The sequence below is a fragment of the Budorcas taxicolor genome, chromosome 11 (assembly GCF_023091745.1).
Source record: "Budorcas taxicolor isolate Tak-1 chromosome 11, Takin1.1, whole genome shotgun sequence".
Lineage (NCBI taxonomy): Eukaryota > Metazoa > Chordata > Mammalia > Artiodactyla > Bovidae > Budorcas > Budorcas taxicolor.
Genome location: NC_068920.1, coordinates 29,798,329 through 29,815,674, shown reverse-complemented (window position 1 = coordinate 29,815,674; position 17,346 = coordinate 29,798,329). Strand labels below are relative to the sequence as shown.

Here is a 17,346-nt window from a genome sequence, read left to right as displayed (position 1 = left end):
ATGAGGGAAGGATGGGTTCTAGGCCCTCTCTTTAGCATAGATGGCCATGTTTTCCCCTCTGTCTTCACATATGTTCCCTCTATGCCTGTCTGTGTCCAAATTTCCTCTTTTAAGAGAACACTGGTCATACTGGATCAGGACCCAATCACTCTCCAATGACCTCATTTTAATTTAATTACCTATTTAAAGACTCTATCCCTAAATATGGTTACATTTTGATAGGGGGGAAGATTTTTCCCCATTGAAGCTGCCTTCCTTTAAGTAGAACAGCCCATAGAAATCAGGACCTTATGACTCCGTTCTCTGGACTAGGCCTAGTTTTGATCCTTTGGAATGAGGAGGACAAAAGAAACTAAGAATAAGGATAGGTTAATGTTTAGCATCCATTGCAAATAATTAAACAGCAGTCAGGTCTCATCCACAGTGAAAGTTTAAGCCTTTCACTTGGGGAAATGTGAATTGCTGACCCTCTAGGAAAATGAATATAAAGGGTCTTCCCAGCTGGGCTGCTGCTTCAGGGAGGGACTTCTTGTCAACTTCATTACCGCCTTCAAGGCAGAAATGATGGTCAGATAAGAGATATAATTCCATGTCTCACACAGAAGTTTTAGTGGGCAGGTTTCTCTCTGCTCCTTGGTAGCATGACATAACAGCAAATTGACACACATTTCCAACAGATGAAATACAGTCTATGTACAAGCACTAGATGAATTTAAGTTGTAATTTTCGAACACTGTCTTTTGGAAAAGTTAGAAACAGGTTTCAGTTGTTTTTTGTTTAAATTTCAGTATTATAATCAACAGGCAGACTTTGTTATACACACTTGTTTCCCACAGGAAAGGCAAAAGTTACTAATTGTGTGATGGTAAGAGTAGGGCTACAGGACCCTCTAAAGAGAGCTGGACCAGTGTTTGCCAAGAAAAAAAATAATAAACTGCCCTTTTTTTTCTTTTCTGTTCTTGGGAAGGATAAACTTTTTTTTTTCCCCCAAATAAAGAATGGCAACTTTTTCACTATGAAAACAAATACAAATGGCCCATCTCCATTTCTTTATTTGTTTTGAAAGAATGACCACAAAATACATCATTTTTACAGTGATGGCCACTACCATGAGGCTTAAAAACTGACTCTATCATTGATCCTCTAGCTATTTAGACAAAATACTCCCCTTCTCTATGCATTAGTTTGTTCATCTAGAAAATAGATATGGAATGAGAATGGCCTTAAAGGACTATTGCAAGCTTTCACCTTCCTACATAGGATAGACTGAAGTCTGGAACATTAGAGCAGCAGCACATGATACAGATAAATGTTTTATTCACATACATGTATTCATATACATGTATTCTATATTTCTTAGTTCCATCAAATTACAACTGAAAAACTATTCAAAGTCATGGTTTGTGGCTTTTAGAAGTCTATGTCCCACGGTGTGGCCACTGCCAAAATTTAACACTAGGTTTGAAGGAAGCAACAGCTACAGTCTCATGTAGCCTAAAGAGATAAGCATTCCACCTTAAGAAATGAGGATAGTGTTCAGGAATTTTCCTCCACCAAGATTTTGGATCCAATGAAAATGTATCAGAGGACTATCAGGATGACAGAAGTGAAGAATCCATAGTGGACGTTGTTCTGAGTACTCTCATGAGTTTAATTGCACTGATGGCTTCAGCAGGATCGCGAAGTGATGGATGTAGTTCTGGAAAACAAGGCATAAGTCAAAGTTTCAGGGAAAAAATATGTGATTACAGAGGTGATAGCTTTGATAAAAATGTCCTTGATAGTGAGGTAAAGGTGGTTGAATGTTAAGTGTTAAGCTCTTTGGTGTGAACTCTGCAAAAATATAGAGCCAGATGGAATGCCTAACGTTCAAAAGATTTGACTCAGATACAGCATGCACTTTTTTGAGATATATCCAATTTCCATGACTGAAGTGACTGAGCATGCATGCACAGTGTCGGGGATGGCTACCATAGAAGCTGATACACAGGATAATTTAAGGCTGCCTTGGGAATTAGAGCTTGGATGGATTTCAAAGAATGGAAATCATTAAAATGCAATTTGCTTTCCTGAAATGAAATTTTAGTGAACAAAGCATCAGTGAGATTCTCAGGAAGATCTTTTTTGAGACTTGATCCTATAGCATCACAGGAGGTTAAATTTCCCCTAATATAAGTACAATAAAACCTTAAGAATGCAAGGCCAGGCACCTTCTGGGAAGATAACTCATCTCCATAACATAGGGCACAAAGACTTGGGAAAATATGAATAGTGCGACATACCATGTAAACTTCTTATTCAGCTCATTATATAGTATTTGTTCCAATTGCTTATTATCATGGATTCATGGTTTTTTATATGCCAAACTATTCCAGTGGATGACTGTAATTGTTCTGTTTAAATCTCAAGTTAGCACTAGTTTCAGGTTTTCTTGCCTCTCTCATCTTAACTCTATTGTTACTCCAGACATGGGAGACCATCCTTGTGCTGAGTCAGCATACATGTTTTATACCCATCAGGACTTCCTTTGTCTCAAACTTGTAATTAGTTGCTCTTCAAGGACTTTAGATTCCTGAGTAGAGGTGGAAATCTCCAGACCAAGATTTATGTTAGACTGCTTTGTGTGATGCCTGGCTGCCTTAGAGAACTTAGAACACTGCGATAACAAACAAAAAAAATGTATTTTCAAAGGCTAAGGACCTGTTACTCTTTTCACTAAAAGTTCTTAATCTTTTCCCAAAATAGTTTTTTTTCAAATCAGACTCTTTTCTTCTTGAGCTGATAACTTCATTCTTCTCTGCCATGTAACACGTCACCTCACATTATCAAAACACTGTTCCACAAGAACTAACTAGTAAAAGACACTGATATATTTGACCTATATTTTAGATGCAACTCCAGATTCACATCACATATACATATTCCTAGTATCAAGGTGTAACTTTATAGTGAACATTGTCATTTTATGCATGAACAGGCCATGCCTATACTCTCAATTTTATATTCTGCATTATTTTCACAATTAAAGCAGACAGGATATAAAGTCATTTATAAAGAATTAAAACAGATTTTAAAAAGATCTTTAATGCGTATTTTTCTTCATTCTAAGCACATGAGGAAATCCTCTGGGAAAGATTTTGTCTCTGTTTTAATAAAACCTACATTAAAAATATTCTTTTTAATATGCCTAATATACAAACTCAGAAAGTTGAAATTATAAATCACCTAGTGGGAAAAAAATAATAGTTTCCAAAGATGTAGGTTATACCTATTAATTCTGAATGTGAGGTCTTAAGCAGATTCAGAGTAGTTTTCCACATAGTTAGACTTTAGTCTTAGGAAACTTTTCATGGCTACTCATTTATGTCTTGGCATATTGCAAATTAAATGTTAGGTCACCTATACATTTTCATATGCAATATGAACAAATGGTCATTTTTGTATCAACTGGTCACTTGATAGAATAACATACTTTTAGGGGGAAGCATTGCCACCTTGATTCCGGGTAAAGACCAAAATAGTTTTAAATATGCCATTCCTGAGGACCTAAAATGAAGAGATGGAATTTTATCTTCCTTTGAGGATGGGAGAACAGTCCTTCTATTTTAAAAAAATTTATTCCAATTAATACAGCAAAAGTAAATCCCAGAGACATACTGGAAAAAAAAGAAAGAAACCAGGGTTTGGAGAAAATGGCAGAGTTTTTCCCATTAAGCCTCTTGGCCCAGAACTCTCCGTTAGGATGGAGTCACAAACGACACTGTTAGTAAATTTCAAACTGCGCGCGCAGAGTCTGGATTGGCTATAGACAAAACGTGGCACCAGCCTGCTCAGGGCGTTAACTTTAATTAGGTTCTCACTTCCGCTTGGTTTGCTTCTGCCTTTTTAACTTAATACTTGGCAAATTTAAACTCAGGGAAAGGGGAAGAAAGCCAGCAGCGCTTCACAAAGAAAACATAAGTGAATAATGCGATTTGCAATTTTCTTACTGTGTTCCAAGGAACTCCTTACTCAGGCACACACACGTTAAAATTAAGGATGCAGGGGACAAGCCATGGTCAACGAAATCTTTTGCCAACTTCAAACGTAAAGGAGAGCTGATTTTGCTTTGGGACAAACGGTATTTTCTTCTCTTTACTAAATTTGTCTGATAATGAACCTGACCTTTCTCGACATAAACATATAAAAACGTCTCCAGCGTTGCTGCAGCACCTACATTACAGAGGAAGCAGTTTCTAACAAGTTCAAAGGAAATGTGAACAGAAAGAATACCTAGGGAAGACAGAAAAGATGGCCACCTGGAAGCCAAAGAGAAGCCTGTGCAGAAACCACCTCTGTTAACACTCTTGGGCGTCTGCCTTCCAGAACTGTGACAAATAAATTTCTCTAGTTTAAGGGAAAACAAAAAAGGAACTTATTACTTAGCAGCATATAAGGAACACCTACTGAATAAGGTGAGTGCCAGTTCTCTTTAGAAGACTGAGTGGCTCTGAAAAGAGCCTTTGGGTTGTAGGCCAAGCCTTACCGATCACTCCGTGGCGGGCCGGCTCACTTAGAGCTGGTGTACTTGGTGACGGCCTTGGTGCCCTCAGACACGGCATGTTTGGCCAGCTCTCCGGGAAGCAGCAGGCGCACGGCCGTCTGGATCTCCCTGGATGTGATGGTCGAGCGCTTGTTGTAATGCGCCAGGCGCGACGCCTCGCCCGCGATGCGCTCGAAAATATCGTTCACGAACGAATTCATGATGCCCATGGCCTTGGACGAGATGCCGGTGTCCGGGTGAACCTGCTTCAGCACCTTGTACACGTACACGGAGTAGCTCTCCTTGCGGCTGCGCTTGCGCTTCTTGCCGTCCTTCTTCTGCGCCTTGGTCACCGCCTTCTTGGAACCCTTCTTCGGGGCCGGAGCGGACTTAGATGGTTCAGGCATGGCGGGGACTTTACTGCCAAACAGCCCCAAAACAACAGGAAGAAAAGAGAAGCCGTAAGAATTTGCTTCCTTCACAGCTTCTTAAAGGAGGCAGTGAGTAATGCCAAGCGTCTGATTGGTGGTGGATGCTGGAAACGTCACATAATAGTTTTGTCCAATTAAAACAAGCGTATTTCAAACTCACGGTTTCATTGGGTTAGGTGAAACTGCAGCTTTAGCCAATGGTCTACCGTTATTTTCGCGCCCAGTAAAGACTATAAATAAGATAGGTCTGCTTGTATACTTATACTTTTTACACTGGTGAGATTGTATCTTCGTCATGTCTGGTCGTGGCAAGCAAGGAGGCAAAGCTCGTGCAAAAGCCAAGACCCGCTCCTCGCGGGCCGGGCTCCAGTTCCCCGTGGGCCGAGTGCACCGCCTTCTCCGCAAGGGTAATTATTCCGAGCGGGTCGGGGCCGGGGCCCCGGTGTACCTGGCGGCGGTTCTGGAGTATCTGACAGCCGAGATCTTGGAGCTGGCGGGCAACGCGGCCCGGGACAACAAGAAGACCCGCATCATCCCGCGTCACCTGCAGCTGGCCATCCGCAACGACGAGGAGCTCAACAAGCTGCTGGGTAAAGTCACCATCGCTCAGGGTGGTGTCCTGCCCAACATCCAGGCGGTACTGCTGCCCAAGAAGACCGAGAGCCACCATAAGGCCAAGGGCAAGTAAAAACCTGGCATTGTTTGCAACTCAAACCTGTTAAAACCAAAAGGCTCTTTTCAGAGCCACTCACTTTATCAGCAAAACGAGCTGTACTTTCAAATTCCCATTGTTTCAGATACCAAGGTGTTAAGTAATCCTATAACAAAATTTGCTAACTCACATAAACGTAGGTCGTTATCCCCAAAGTCTTTAAATTGACTTGAAGTTTTAGGTTAAATCTATGGGGGCAGAATTCTGTAGTTCCTTTACAGGGTAACATGGCTATCGGAGACAAAACCTTAGGACCATATGACGGGCCTAGCTCCGCTCCTAATTCAGTTGAATTTTAGGGCGCACCACTCACCCTCCTAAATGAGAATACGATAGTAACCCAGCAAGGTAAATTACTTGTTTCAAGTAACTTCAGGCAAAGAATACACCTTGTAGTGGGCTGTTTACATCAATGCTGGTGAAGTAAAAGACGTGAGTTATTCATCCATTAGGAAGATGTGCCTTAACAGACAAAAGTAGACATTGTAAATCACATTTATAAGATAAATCAGCAAACTAGGTTCTTACAGTCCTAATGCTGTCAATGATTCTTGTTCCCCTTTTCCCCCACTACCATCACTTACCTTTAGTTAGTAGTTTAGTCCTACTAACTAAAGAGGGCCTTCAATTCTCCACACCAGGTAATCTAGTTTTCATTATGAATACATTTTAATGAAAGGAATTACAATCGCATTCCTAGTCCACTGGAATAAGTTTTCTGAGTCTCCTGAAATATTTTTATTTCCTATGTTTAAATCTCAACTGCAATCACATGTAAATAATATTCTTTGAAATAACAGTGACCACAACAATCCTTTTTCTTTTTAATTTAAATTTCTTTGATGTTGGAAGAATCGCATCCTGATTTCAGTGAATCTAATTATTCAGTTTTTTCCTCTTAAAAAGTCATTTGCATTGAGTCTGTAAACTTTAAACAGCTCTATCTCAGAACTAGAACTCTCAAGAATAAATGATACAGCTGCAAGGAAAGCCTATGAGATCTTCATGTTTTAATAATAAAATATGCTGTGGTTATAGTTATTGATGTTGATCATACAAGAAGTAACCCTTGTATCATTTCTATTCCTTACAACAAGGACCATCACACTGTTAAAATAATGCCTTTATTATTAATGGTAATCAATGAACCTATAATCAAATAGTTGATAAATGAATATAAATTGTGTTTAAAATAAAATATTCAAGTGTGATATGTCATTACTTATAATTCCACATATTAACTGAGCTTTTAAAATTGGGCTACCCTTGTGGCTCAGCCGGTAAAGAATCCACCTGCTATATGGGAGACCTGGCTTCCATCCCTGTGTTAGGAAGAGTCTGATTCCTGGGTTGGGAAGATCCTCTAGAGAAGGGAACAGCTACCCACTCCAGTATTCTGGTCTGGAGAATTATATGGACTGTAATGGACTATTAATCCAATTTCATTGGATGAAGCCCTTACTGTTCTTACTATCTGCACAATCAGAAAGAAAATAAAACTTATATTTAAAAATGGAGATAACACAACTTTCCAAAAATCTTGCCAAAATAATTTATATATTTCTTTCAATTAGATCCTGAAGAATTCCGTAATTTATGCTGCAAAGTCTTCATAAGAGGTACACTTCAGTTTGAGTGGCAGAAGATTTATGAAAGTATTAGTTAAACTTTGTTCTTGACATTGGTCTTCCCATTAATTTCCCTCTCTGAAGACTGGACTACTATGCAGGTATTGGGCAGTATCTTCCCATATTACATTTTTTGGTGTATTATTGGGGAGAAAGAATTTTCCTCTACCCTTCCAAGGTTCTTTTACAGGTCTAATAATCAAATTGACATGATGAGATAGATTAACAGAAGAAAGATCAAATTGAATTTCATACATATGGAAACACCACACACGTGTGAAGTTCAAAAAAAGAATGTAAAATGTAGTTTATATCCCATTCTGAGCTAAGGAATTAGACAACAGCTTCTAAGTACAACAGGGTAATTCACAGAACAATAAGAGAAAAAGCAAATACTGGATAATTAGTTTGCCCCACCATGCAATTGAGTCACTCAAATTTTTCCCTGGTAATAATTCTGGGAAAGTAAAAGTATCAGTTGCTCAGTCATGTCTGATTCTTTGTGACCCCATGGACTGCATCCCACAAGGTTCCTCTGTCTATGGGATTTTCCATTCCATAGAGTTCTTTGAGTAAGAATACTGGAGTGGGTAGCCATTTCCAGTTCCAGGAGACAATCCTGACCCAGGGAAGGAACTCAGGTCTCCAGCATTGAAGGCAGATTCTTTACCATCTGAACCACCAGGGAAGCCCGGAAAGACTCCCATTTTGAATTCTAGATAGTTAAGAGAGGAGCAGAGTTTGTCTTGAGATTACAGGGTCTCAATTTACATTTACATTTAAAGTCACTCAGTCGTGTCTGAATCTTTGTGACCCCATGGACTATACATGGACATGGAATTAAAAGACACTTGCTCCTTGGAAGGAAAGTTATGACCAACCTAGACAGCATATTAAGAAGCAGATATCACTTTGCCAACAAAGGTCCATCTAGTCAAAGCTATGGTTTTACCAGTAGTCATGTATGGATATGAGAGTTGGATTATAAAGAAAGCTGAGCACCGAAGAATTCATGCTTTTGAACTGTGGTGTTGGAAAAGACTCTTGAGAGTCCCTTGAAATGCAAGAAGATCCAACCAGTCCATCCTAAAGGAAATCAGTCCTGAATATTCATTGGAAGGACTGATGCTGAAGCTGAAACTCCAATACTTTGGCCACCTGATGCGAAGAACTGACTCATTGGAAAAGATCCTGATGCTGGGAAAGATTGAAGGTGGGAGGATAGAAGGGGATGACAGAGGATGAGATGGTTGGATGGCATCACCGACTCAACGGACATGAGTTTGAGTAGGCCCTGGGAGTTGGTGATGGACAGGGAGGGCTGGTGTACTGCAGGCTACGGGGTCGCAAAGAGCCAGACACAACTGAGCAACTGAACTGACTGACTGATTGAACTGGACAATACAGTCGATGGAATGTGCCAGGCCAGAATACTGGAGTGGGTAGCCTTTCCCTTCTCCAGGGGATCTTACAAACCCAGGGCTCCTGCATTGCGGGCAGATTCTTTACCAGCTGAGCCATAGGGGAAGCCCAAGAATACTAGGGCACGTAGCCTATCCCTTCTCTATGAGATCTTCCTGACCCAGGAATCGAACCAAGGTCTCCGGCATTGCAGGGGGATTCTTCACAAACTGAGCTATCAGGGAAACCAAAAATCTGACACTTGTAGTTCGTTTCCTCCTGTCTCTCAGTGAGTCATTTCAGTTGCTCAGTCGTGTCCGACTCTTTGAGACCCAATGGACTGCAGCACACCAGGCCTCCCTGTCCATCACCAACTCCCAGAGCCTACTCAAACTCATGTACATTGAGTCGGTGATGCCATCCAACCATCTCATCCTCTGTTGTCCCCTTCTCCTCCCACTTTCAATCTTTCCCAGCATCAGAGTCTTTTTCAATAAGTCACTTCTTCGCATCATGTGCCCAAAGTGTTGGAGCTTCAACTTCAGCATCAGTCCTTCCAATGAATATTCAGGATTGATGAATATTAATTACATGGTGGAATAATAAAGAGATTGAGAGATTTGGGGGACCAGTAATTTGGTCTTCCCTGGTGGCTCAATGTTAAAGAATCAGCTTGCCAATGTAGGAGACAAAGGTTCAATCCCTGGGTCAAAAAGATCCCCTACAGAAGGAAATGGCAACGAACTCCAGTATTCTTGTCTGGGAAATCTCAGAGACAGAGAAGCCTGGCTGGCTATAGTCCATGGAGTCATAATAATGTTTGCACAATTGAGCGACTAAATAGCAACAATTTGGAAGAAGGCAGGGACTCTGGACAGGGGCCAGCATTAAGGACAGAGAATTATGGAGCCTTCAATAATACAAATTTCTGAGGTTCTCAAAAAATGTCTTTCCCCAAAGTTGTTTTTGTGGTTTTAAAAAACTTCTCCATTCCCAGACCTTTATCTATGCTATTTCAATTGTTTATATGAATATATTAGTTTTACTCATTCTGTGACTGAGAGCTTCCTGTAATAAGAAACAGATTTACAAGAGAAAAACAAGTTTAAAACCATGTATGTCTGATGTATACATAGAATACACAGAGGGGAACTGAACCTCTGTTCTGAACTTCAGAAGTGGCCTGAACCACTACTTTAAATATCATCTTCAGCTACAGACAAAATATGTTGGAGATAGTGGCATTTATAGGGATTGAGCAGGAAACCCAGAGTAAACCAGGTGTGGCAGATTTAAGTCCTGCTCCTTCCTCAGGTAAGTTTCTTGTGAGTTATTAATATCTTTCTCTTCCTGGCTCAAAGAAGGAGATACTCTTACAAATGGAGATTTCTGACATAAATGTAAATTTCCTTTAGTGTATGTGTCAGCTGCTCAGTTGTGTCGGACTCTTAGTGATCTCATGGACTGTAGCCTGCCAGGCTCCTCTGTCCATGGGATTCTCCAGGCTAGGATACTGGAGTGGGTAGCCATTTCCTTTTTCAGGGGATCTTCTTGACCCATGGATCCAACCCAGGTCTCCTGTATTGCAGAAAGATTCTTTACCATCTGAGCGACCAGGAAAGGTTTCGGTATTAAATTGTTTTTATAGCTTCTCCTATGTCTGCTTTTTCTCAAAACCATCAGCTCATTATAATTCATATGCTGAAGAAGGATATTTGGGAGTGACATATTCTGGTACACTTTGTTAGAAATGGCAGTATAGTATATCCAAGTATAGTGAAGTAAATTTTTACTAAGTGGAAAAAAAAAATTTTTTCCAAAACACTGATTACTTGGAAGTTTGTTAAAAGTATTACAGAGAATTCATAAGGTTAACAAGCAGGCGTTAAAAATACACTTTCTCGTTAAATAGGGGAAATTGATGAAAATGTAAACAGTGCAAGAAGTTTCCAAAATGCCATTTATGGCATTGCATACATTTTCTTTGAAAGAGTATGTGCTTTTATCTGTTCACCAAAATACCAAATAGCTACTAGCTGTGAATTATTACTTTATCACCTGCCTTCTCTGTATATTTTACAGAACATTCTTGTTTTGTGCTCGCATTCAAAAGCAATTGCTAGTTTTAAAACAAGGTAACAAGAGTCACCTCAGAACAAAGGAACAGAGAAGGCCTCTTTTTTGGCGGGGGGGGGGGGGGGGGGGGGGGGTCTAATTCCCCTCCCCCACTTAAGGCGTAACTTCCCGCCTCCTTCTTTCTTCAGGTTCTCAGTTCGGTCCGCCAACAGACGTATAAAGGGGCATCGCGGGGCCTGGAAGTTGGGCTTTTTCCAGTCTCCGGGTTTTTGCAATGTCTGGTCGCGGCAAAGGCGGAAAAGGTCTGGGCAAAGGAGGTGCCAAGCGCCACCGCAAAGTTCTTCGTGATAACATCCAGGGCATTACCAAGCCTGCCATTCGGCGCCTAGCTCGTCGTGGTGGCGTGAAGCGGATCTCCGGTCTCATCTACGAGGAGACCCGCGGGGTGCTGAAGGTGTTCCTGGAGAACGTGATCCGCGACGCGGTCACTTACACCGAGCACGCCAAGCGCAAGACTGTCACCGCCATGGACGTGGTCTACGCGCTCAAGCGACAGGGCCGCACCCTCTACGGCTTCGGGGGCTGAGTATCCGCGTTCCCCGGTATTCAACAAAAGGTCCTTTTAAGGGCCCCCACTCTTTCATTTGAGGAGCCGTGATGCTTTGCTTTTCAGTTTTCTTTCTTCTGTTACTCTGTATGCTTCTTGAAAGGCTTAGGAGCACTATTTCTACCCTTTGTTGTGAGTATTTAGTTAACATTTTACGCTTCCAGACAATGTTTAGAACATAATTTTGTATTTTGTAACCTATTCAGTGGAATATTTGGTCTAATAGCCTAGACATTCATAAGTGGAAGCAAATGTCACCCAAATATATGTGGCTTAAGATTTAGTGGTATTTCTCTTGGGATACAAGAGAATGTCTACCAAGGGAGAGAGAAAGACTCCGAGTTTAGACATGGAGTCTTACGGTTCGATCACAGTGATAGCTCTATATGTCCTCATGACTGTTCAATAGTCATTAACGCTAGTGGGGAAGGATGATAAAGTACAGGCTCACTGTAATATCCGGCAGAACAGTTGGTGAGGGTGGGATGCAATTAAAAAGGATTTCAACAAAAACAAAGTCATTACAGAAATGTTCTGTACAATGAAAAACTACAAGGCAGCTTTATAAACCAGAACAACGAATTTAAAATTTAAAAGATCCTTGGTACAGAATTGGAAAGGATTAAGATTGGGATTGAAATAGGAATAAATTGGAAAGGAATAAGATTAGGAAATCCAGACCTAAACTCTGAAGGAGGTCTTAGCATTTTCCTAGAATCTTAGAAGCTATAGAAAGAAACCCAAGGTCAAGGGGGAAACCTTGACTAATGTAGACACACATTCCAAAGAGTGATTGCCTCAGCTCAGTTCAGTCGCTCAGTTGTGTCTGACTGCGACCCTATGGACTGCAGTATACCAGGCTTCCCCGTCCATCACCAACACCCAGAACATACTCAAACTCAAGTCCATTGTTCGGTGATGCCATCCAACCATCATCCTCTGTCGTCCCCTTCTCCTGCCCTCAATATTTCCCAGCATCAGGGTCTTTTCCAATGAGTCAGTTCTTCGCATCAGGTGGCCAAAATATTGGAGTTTCAGTTTCAGCATCAGTCCTTCCAATGAATATTCAGGACTGATTTCCTTTAGGATGGACTGGTTGGATCTCCTTGCAGTCCAAGGGACTCTCAAGTCTTTTCCAACAACACAGTTCAAGAGCATCAATTCTTTCGTGCTCAGCTTTCTTTATAGTCCAACTCTCACATCCATACATGACTACTGGAAAAACCATAGCCTTGACTAGATGGATCTTTGTTGCTAAAGTAATATCTTTGCGTTTTAATATGCTGTCTAGGTTGGCCACAGCTTTTCTTCCAAGGAGCATCTGTAGTCTTCATCAGCAGTAATTTTGGAGCCCCCAGAAATAAAGTCTGTCAGTGTTTCCATTGTTTGCCCATTTATTTGCCATGAAGTGATGGGACCAGATGCCATGATCTTAGTTTTCTGAATGTTGAGTCTTAAGCCAACTTTTTCACGCTTCTCTTCCACTTTCATCAAGAGGCTCTTTCCTTCTTCTTTGCTTTCTGCCATAACAGTGGTATCATCTGCATATCTGAGGTTATTGATATTTCTTCCGGCAATCTTGATTCCAGCTTGTGCTTCATCCAGTGCAGCATTTCTCATGATGTACTCTGCATATAAGTTAAATAAGCAGGGTGACCATATACAGCATTGATGTGCTCCTTTCTCGATTTGGAACCAGTCTGTTGTTCCATATCCAGTTCTAACTATTGCTTCTTATTCTGCATACAGATTTCTCAGAGGGCAGGTCAGGTGGTCTGGTATTCCCATCTCTTGAAGAATTTTCCACTGTTTGTTATGATCCACACAAAGGCTTTGGCATAGTCAATAAAGCAGAAGTAGATGTTTTTCTGGAACTCTCTTGCTTTTTCGATGATCCAGTGGATGTTGGCAATTTGATCTCTGGTTCCTCTGCCTTTTCTAAACCAGCTTGAACATCTGGAAGTTCATGGTACACATACTGTTGAAGCCTAGCTCAGAGAATTTTTAGCATTACATTGCTAGCCTGGAGAGATGAGTACAATTGTGCAGTAGTGTGAACAATCTTTGGTGTTGCCTTTCTTTGGGATTGGAATGAAAACTGACCTTTTCCAGTCCTGTGGCCATTGTTGAGTTTTCCACATTTGCTGACATATTGAGTGCAGCACTTTCTCAGCATCCTCTTTTAGGATTTGAAATAGCTCAACTGGAATTCCATCACCTCCACGATTGTTGTTCATAGTGATGCTTCCTCAGGCTTTCTTGACTTTGCATTCCAAGATGTCTGCTCTAGGTGAGTGATCACACTATTGTGTTTATCTGGGTCGTGAAGATCTTTTTTGTATAGTTCTTTGTATTCTTGCCATCTCTTCTTAACATCTTCTGCTTCTGTTAGGTCCATACCATTTCTGTCCTTTATTGTGCTCATCTTTGCATGAAATGTCTCTTGGTATCTCTAATTTTCTTGAGATCTCTTGTCTTTCCCATTCTATTGTTTTCCTCTATTTCTTTGCATTGATCACTAAGAAAGGGTGGCAATTGCCTACATGTAAAAAAAAAAAATGACAAAATGACTAGGTTTACATATTTTTATATCTGAAGCTAAAAATTCCGTTGTCTCATCAATATTTAATCTTTGTAAAATCAAAGGCTAAATATTCATCTAGCCAGTGTCCCAACTCAGGAATATTTTTTCAACAACCCTAGCCCCATCTCTGAAACACTATCAAAGATAATAGGATCTCTGTTTTCCAGAAAGAGAGGGGGCTAACTTCCATTGTTACAAGATTACAAATTGCCATGTCTACTAATTTTTGAGCAGATTGTATCCATTTAGCTGTATAAAAGAGAGTGATTTCTCTCCTTGCTTTGCAATCCCTTTAGCAAAATTGCCTGTGATGTTCTTCACATTCTGGTTTAACGCTTATTTAGTAATAAAGCTTTTCTGTTTTTACTCCCTTTGTGCAGAGGTTTTTCTGAATTGGGAGGTATTACTTTTAGCTATAGTCCTACATTTTCTGAGGATCTATTACTATTTTTGTGGCTTTCCATCGATGTCTTGAATAATTCTGATAGAAGTCTCTCGGTTCTTAAACAAACAAAAACCCCCACAGAAAAAAAATCCTTAAATATTCAGCACATAATTTAATACTATCTTATATGTAGTGTTTTAGTATTTGTCTTTAGAAATATATTATTATATTTATAGCCTGATTTCTTTTTGATATTACCTTCTCTAAACCTGGACCACCAAATTTTGAATCATGAAGCCATTAAGATATTACCTATTTAACACTTAAGGTTTGTTCTCTCGTTTACATTTGTAATTAGGCATATATAATTGTGACAATTGTTCTGTTGTATATATTGTGCAATATTTGAAAAAAGAGGACAAATCAAAAACAGAAACTATACATCCCTAAATTAACCAAGTAAAATGTTATCAATGTAAATGTTTAACAGTTATACTTTTTAAGTTGGGTGAACCATACTTGCATGCATATAAAGGACACATTGCCAACAGTTTGTTCCTAAGTATAAATACCTTCTCATGGGAGGCAACAATAGCAAATACTTACAGCATATATCAAAGGGGAAATGTCAATATCCTCACTATAATACCATATCTATACTGGGGATTCTATCCCACTCCATACTGATAATATTAATTACTATTATACATTGACCAGGCTGATGGTTGCTGTTTTTCTTTACAGTTATCTCTAAGACCCCGCTACAAAATATTGGGTTTCCCTTGTGACTCAGCTGGGAAAGAATCTGCCTGCAATGTGGGAGACCTGGGTTCTATCACTGGGTTGGAAAGATCTCCTGGGGAAGGGAAAGGCTACCCACTTCAGTATCCTGGCCTGGAGAATTCCATGGACTATAGTCTGTGGGGTTGCAAAGAGTTGGACACAATTGAGTGACTTTTGCAAATTATAGATCTGAAATAGAGGTTTTCAGAAGAAGCATCAAAAGAGCTTTAAAAAATAACTGTACCTGATACTGTCAAGCTCTACTACAGGATTTCTTTAAGATTTTCCAAGCCATATTACAAATTTTAGAAAAATATTTAGGTAACTGAACTTTTGATAAACTGTCAGGAATACTAACAATGTTTTTGAAAATATAAAATACACGTTGCTGGGTTGTGTTTACAAAACAATACAGAAGAGTGATTGGATTTTGTTAAAACTCCTTTTTCATAGGAATGTGATTAACACAGGCTTAAAACTAAGCGTGAAAGTGTTACTCGCTCGGTCGTGTCTGATTCTTTGCAACCCCATAGACAGTAACCTGCCAGGCTCCTCCGTCCATGGGATTTTCCAGGCAAGAGTACTGGCGTGAGTAGCCATTCCCTTCTCCAGGGGATCTTCCTGACCCAGGAATTCAACCCAAATTTCCTGCATCTCCTCCGTAAACAAGAAGGAAGGCCTTCATCCCTTTGCACTGTGTCATATAAACAGACCAACTTGTTGGTTCAGTGGTTAAGAATCTACCTGTGCTTTAGAAATCCAAAGGCAACAACTACTGAGCCCATGTGCAGCAACTACTGAAGACCACAAGCCCTAGAACCCGTGCTCCACAAGAGAGTAGCCCCAGCTCTCTGCAAGTAGAGAAAGCCTGCATGGAGTAACAAAGACTCAGCACAGCCAGTAATAAATAAAAATAAATATTTTTTAAAAAGCAGACCAAGTTGAACAAAAGATACAAATTTAAATGTTCTATTATATACCTATCAAAGAGTCTGGTCATGTTTGATCAAATTCTTGATCTTGGCTTCCTAAACATTTTGAAGTATGTATTTCTTATACTATTTGCAGAGCTGTAGTTCTGCTGCAGAGGAAAAAGTGAAACTCAAAAGGTGCATTAAGTATTTTACATGATTCAGCGGTCATCCATCTCTTTGAACCCTTATTTTAAGCCTTAACTTACCCCATGTCTTTCTCCTTGTCTCAAGCTGTATGTTTAAATTTATTTTTAAAAAATCAGGCATCTCTAGCATTTTAATTTGATTTGAGTCTTTTTATGCCCTGGGAGAACTTGCCTCATAGTTTCATTGGAGGCTCCCAGGGCATCAAGGTAATTTCCCACAGGTTGGTGAGGGATCAAATATGGAAACAGGGAAAACACTAAAGATATTAAAGCAAGTAAACTAGGAGAGAGAAGATAGTCCTCCCACCGAGATGGGAGCATGGTGGTACTGAGAATTGATGTTTCCATATATATTTTGAAGGAAAAATCAGGAAGATTTCTAGAAGAAATGAATGGAGAATGAAGTCATTATCAATTAAATCAGGGAGTGATTTAATGAAAGATTAGAAAGAGGGAATACCAAAGATTCTAGTTTGGGCATATTAATTTTAGGATGTCAAACATCCATGTGAAGAAAGCAGTTAGGGGATAGGAGGGATTTCCTGGCAGTCTGGTAGTTACAATTCAGCACTTTCACTGCTGAGGCCCTGGTCAGGGAACAAAGATAGCACAAGTCACTTGACCAAAAGAAAAAAGACAGAAGAGAAAGAAAGTAATTGAGGTTATGTCTGTCTGGAGTTTAAGAGAGAAGCTGAGTTGGCAATATAAAGTTGGAAGTCATTGATATACAGATGGTATTTAAAGTCTGAGCTTGGTCAGATCTTCAAGAGGGTGAGTATAGAGCAAGAAGCAGTAAAAACTTAGGCCTGTATCCCCCAACATTAAGGGTCTGTGGAGAAGAGATGAACTAATAAAATATACAGAGCCTCTGATAAAATAGAACCAAGTGAAAAAAGCATATCAAAGAGAAATTATAGGATCAATTATGTCAGTGTTTCCAATAGATTAAGTAAAATGAAGATTAGCTATTGGCCATTGGATGTATCAATAGGAAAATGATTTTGATGATTTTATATTACTTACTTTCTGTCTTTTTTCTAGTAGAAAAAAAGTGGGGACTTTTCCCCCTCGTAATATCACCGGTGCCAAGTACAATG

The 17,346-nt window shown here is 40.0% G+C and overlaps 3 protein-coding genes across 3 annotated transcripts; 2 read left to right on the top strand and 1 right to left on the bottom strand.

Moving 5' to 3' along the window:
• Window positions 1-1,036: 1,036 nt before the first annotated feature.
• Window positions 1,037-5,009, bottom strand: LOC128055918 (histone H2B type 1-N). The gene is made up of 2 exons (XM_052648503.1): window positions 4,526-5,009; window positions 1,037-1,699 (listed from the first exon to the last, which is right to left on the bottom strand). Exon 1 carries the CDS (start codon window positions 4,927-4,929, stop codon window positions 4,549-4,551), a length of 381 nt encoding a protein of 126 aa, XP_052504463.1. The 5' UTR covers window positions 4,930-5,009; the 3' UTR covers window positions 1,037-1,699; window positions 4,526-4,548.
• Window positions 5,010-5,248: 239 nt separating this feature from the next.
• Window positions 5,249-5,641, top strand: LOC128055917 (histone H2A type 1-D). Its single transcript, XM_052648502.1, has one exon. It carries the CDS (start codon window positions 5,249-5,251, stop codon window positions 5,639-5,641), a length of 393 nt encoding a protein of 130 aa, XP_052504462.1.
• A 5,403-nt stretch (window positions 5,642-11,044) lies between these two features.
• Window positions 11,045-11,356, top strand: LOC128055547 (histone H4). Its single transcript, XM_052648162.1, has one exon. It carries the CDS (start codon window positions 11,045-11,047, stop codon window positions 11,354-11,356), a length of 312 nt encoding a protein of 103 aa, XP_052504122.1.
• The last annotated feature ends 5,990 nt before the right edge of the window (window positions 11,357-17,346 follow it).

Coding starts and splice junctions, on each gene's coding strand:
- LOC128055547 (XM_052648162.1), top strand. CDS start 11,045: ATGTCTGGTCGCGGCAAAGGCGGAAAAGGTCTGGGCAAAGGAGGTGCC.
- LOC128055917 (XM_052648502.1), top strand. CDS start 5,249: ATGTCTGGTCGTGGCAAGCAAGGAGGCAAAGCTCGTGCAAAAGCCAAG.
- LOC128055918 (XM_052648503.1), bottom strand. CDS start 4,929: ATGCCTGAACCATCTAAGTCCGCTCCGGCCCCGAAGAAGGGTTCCAAG.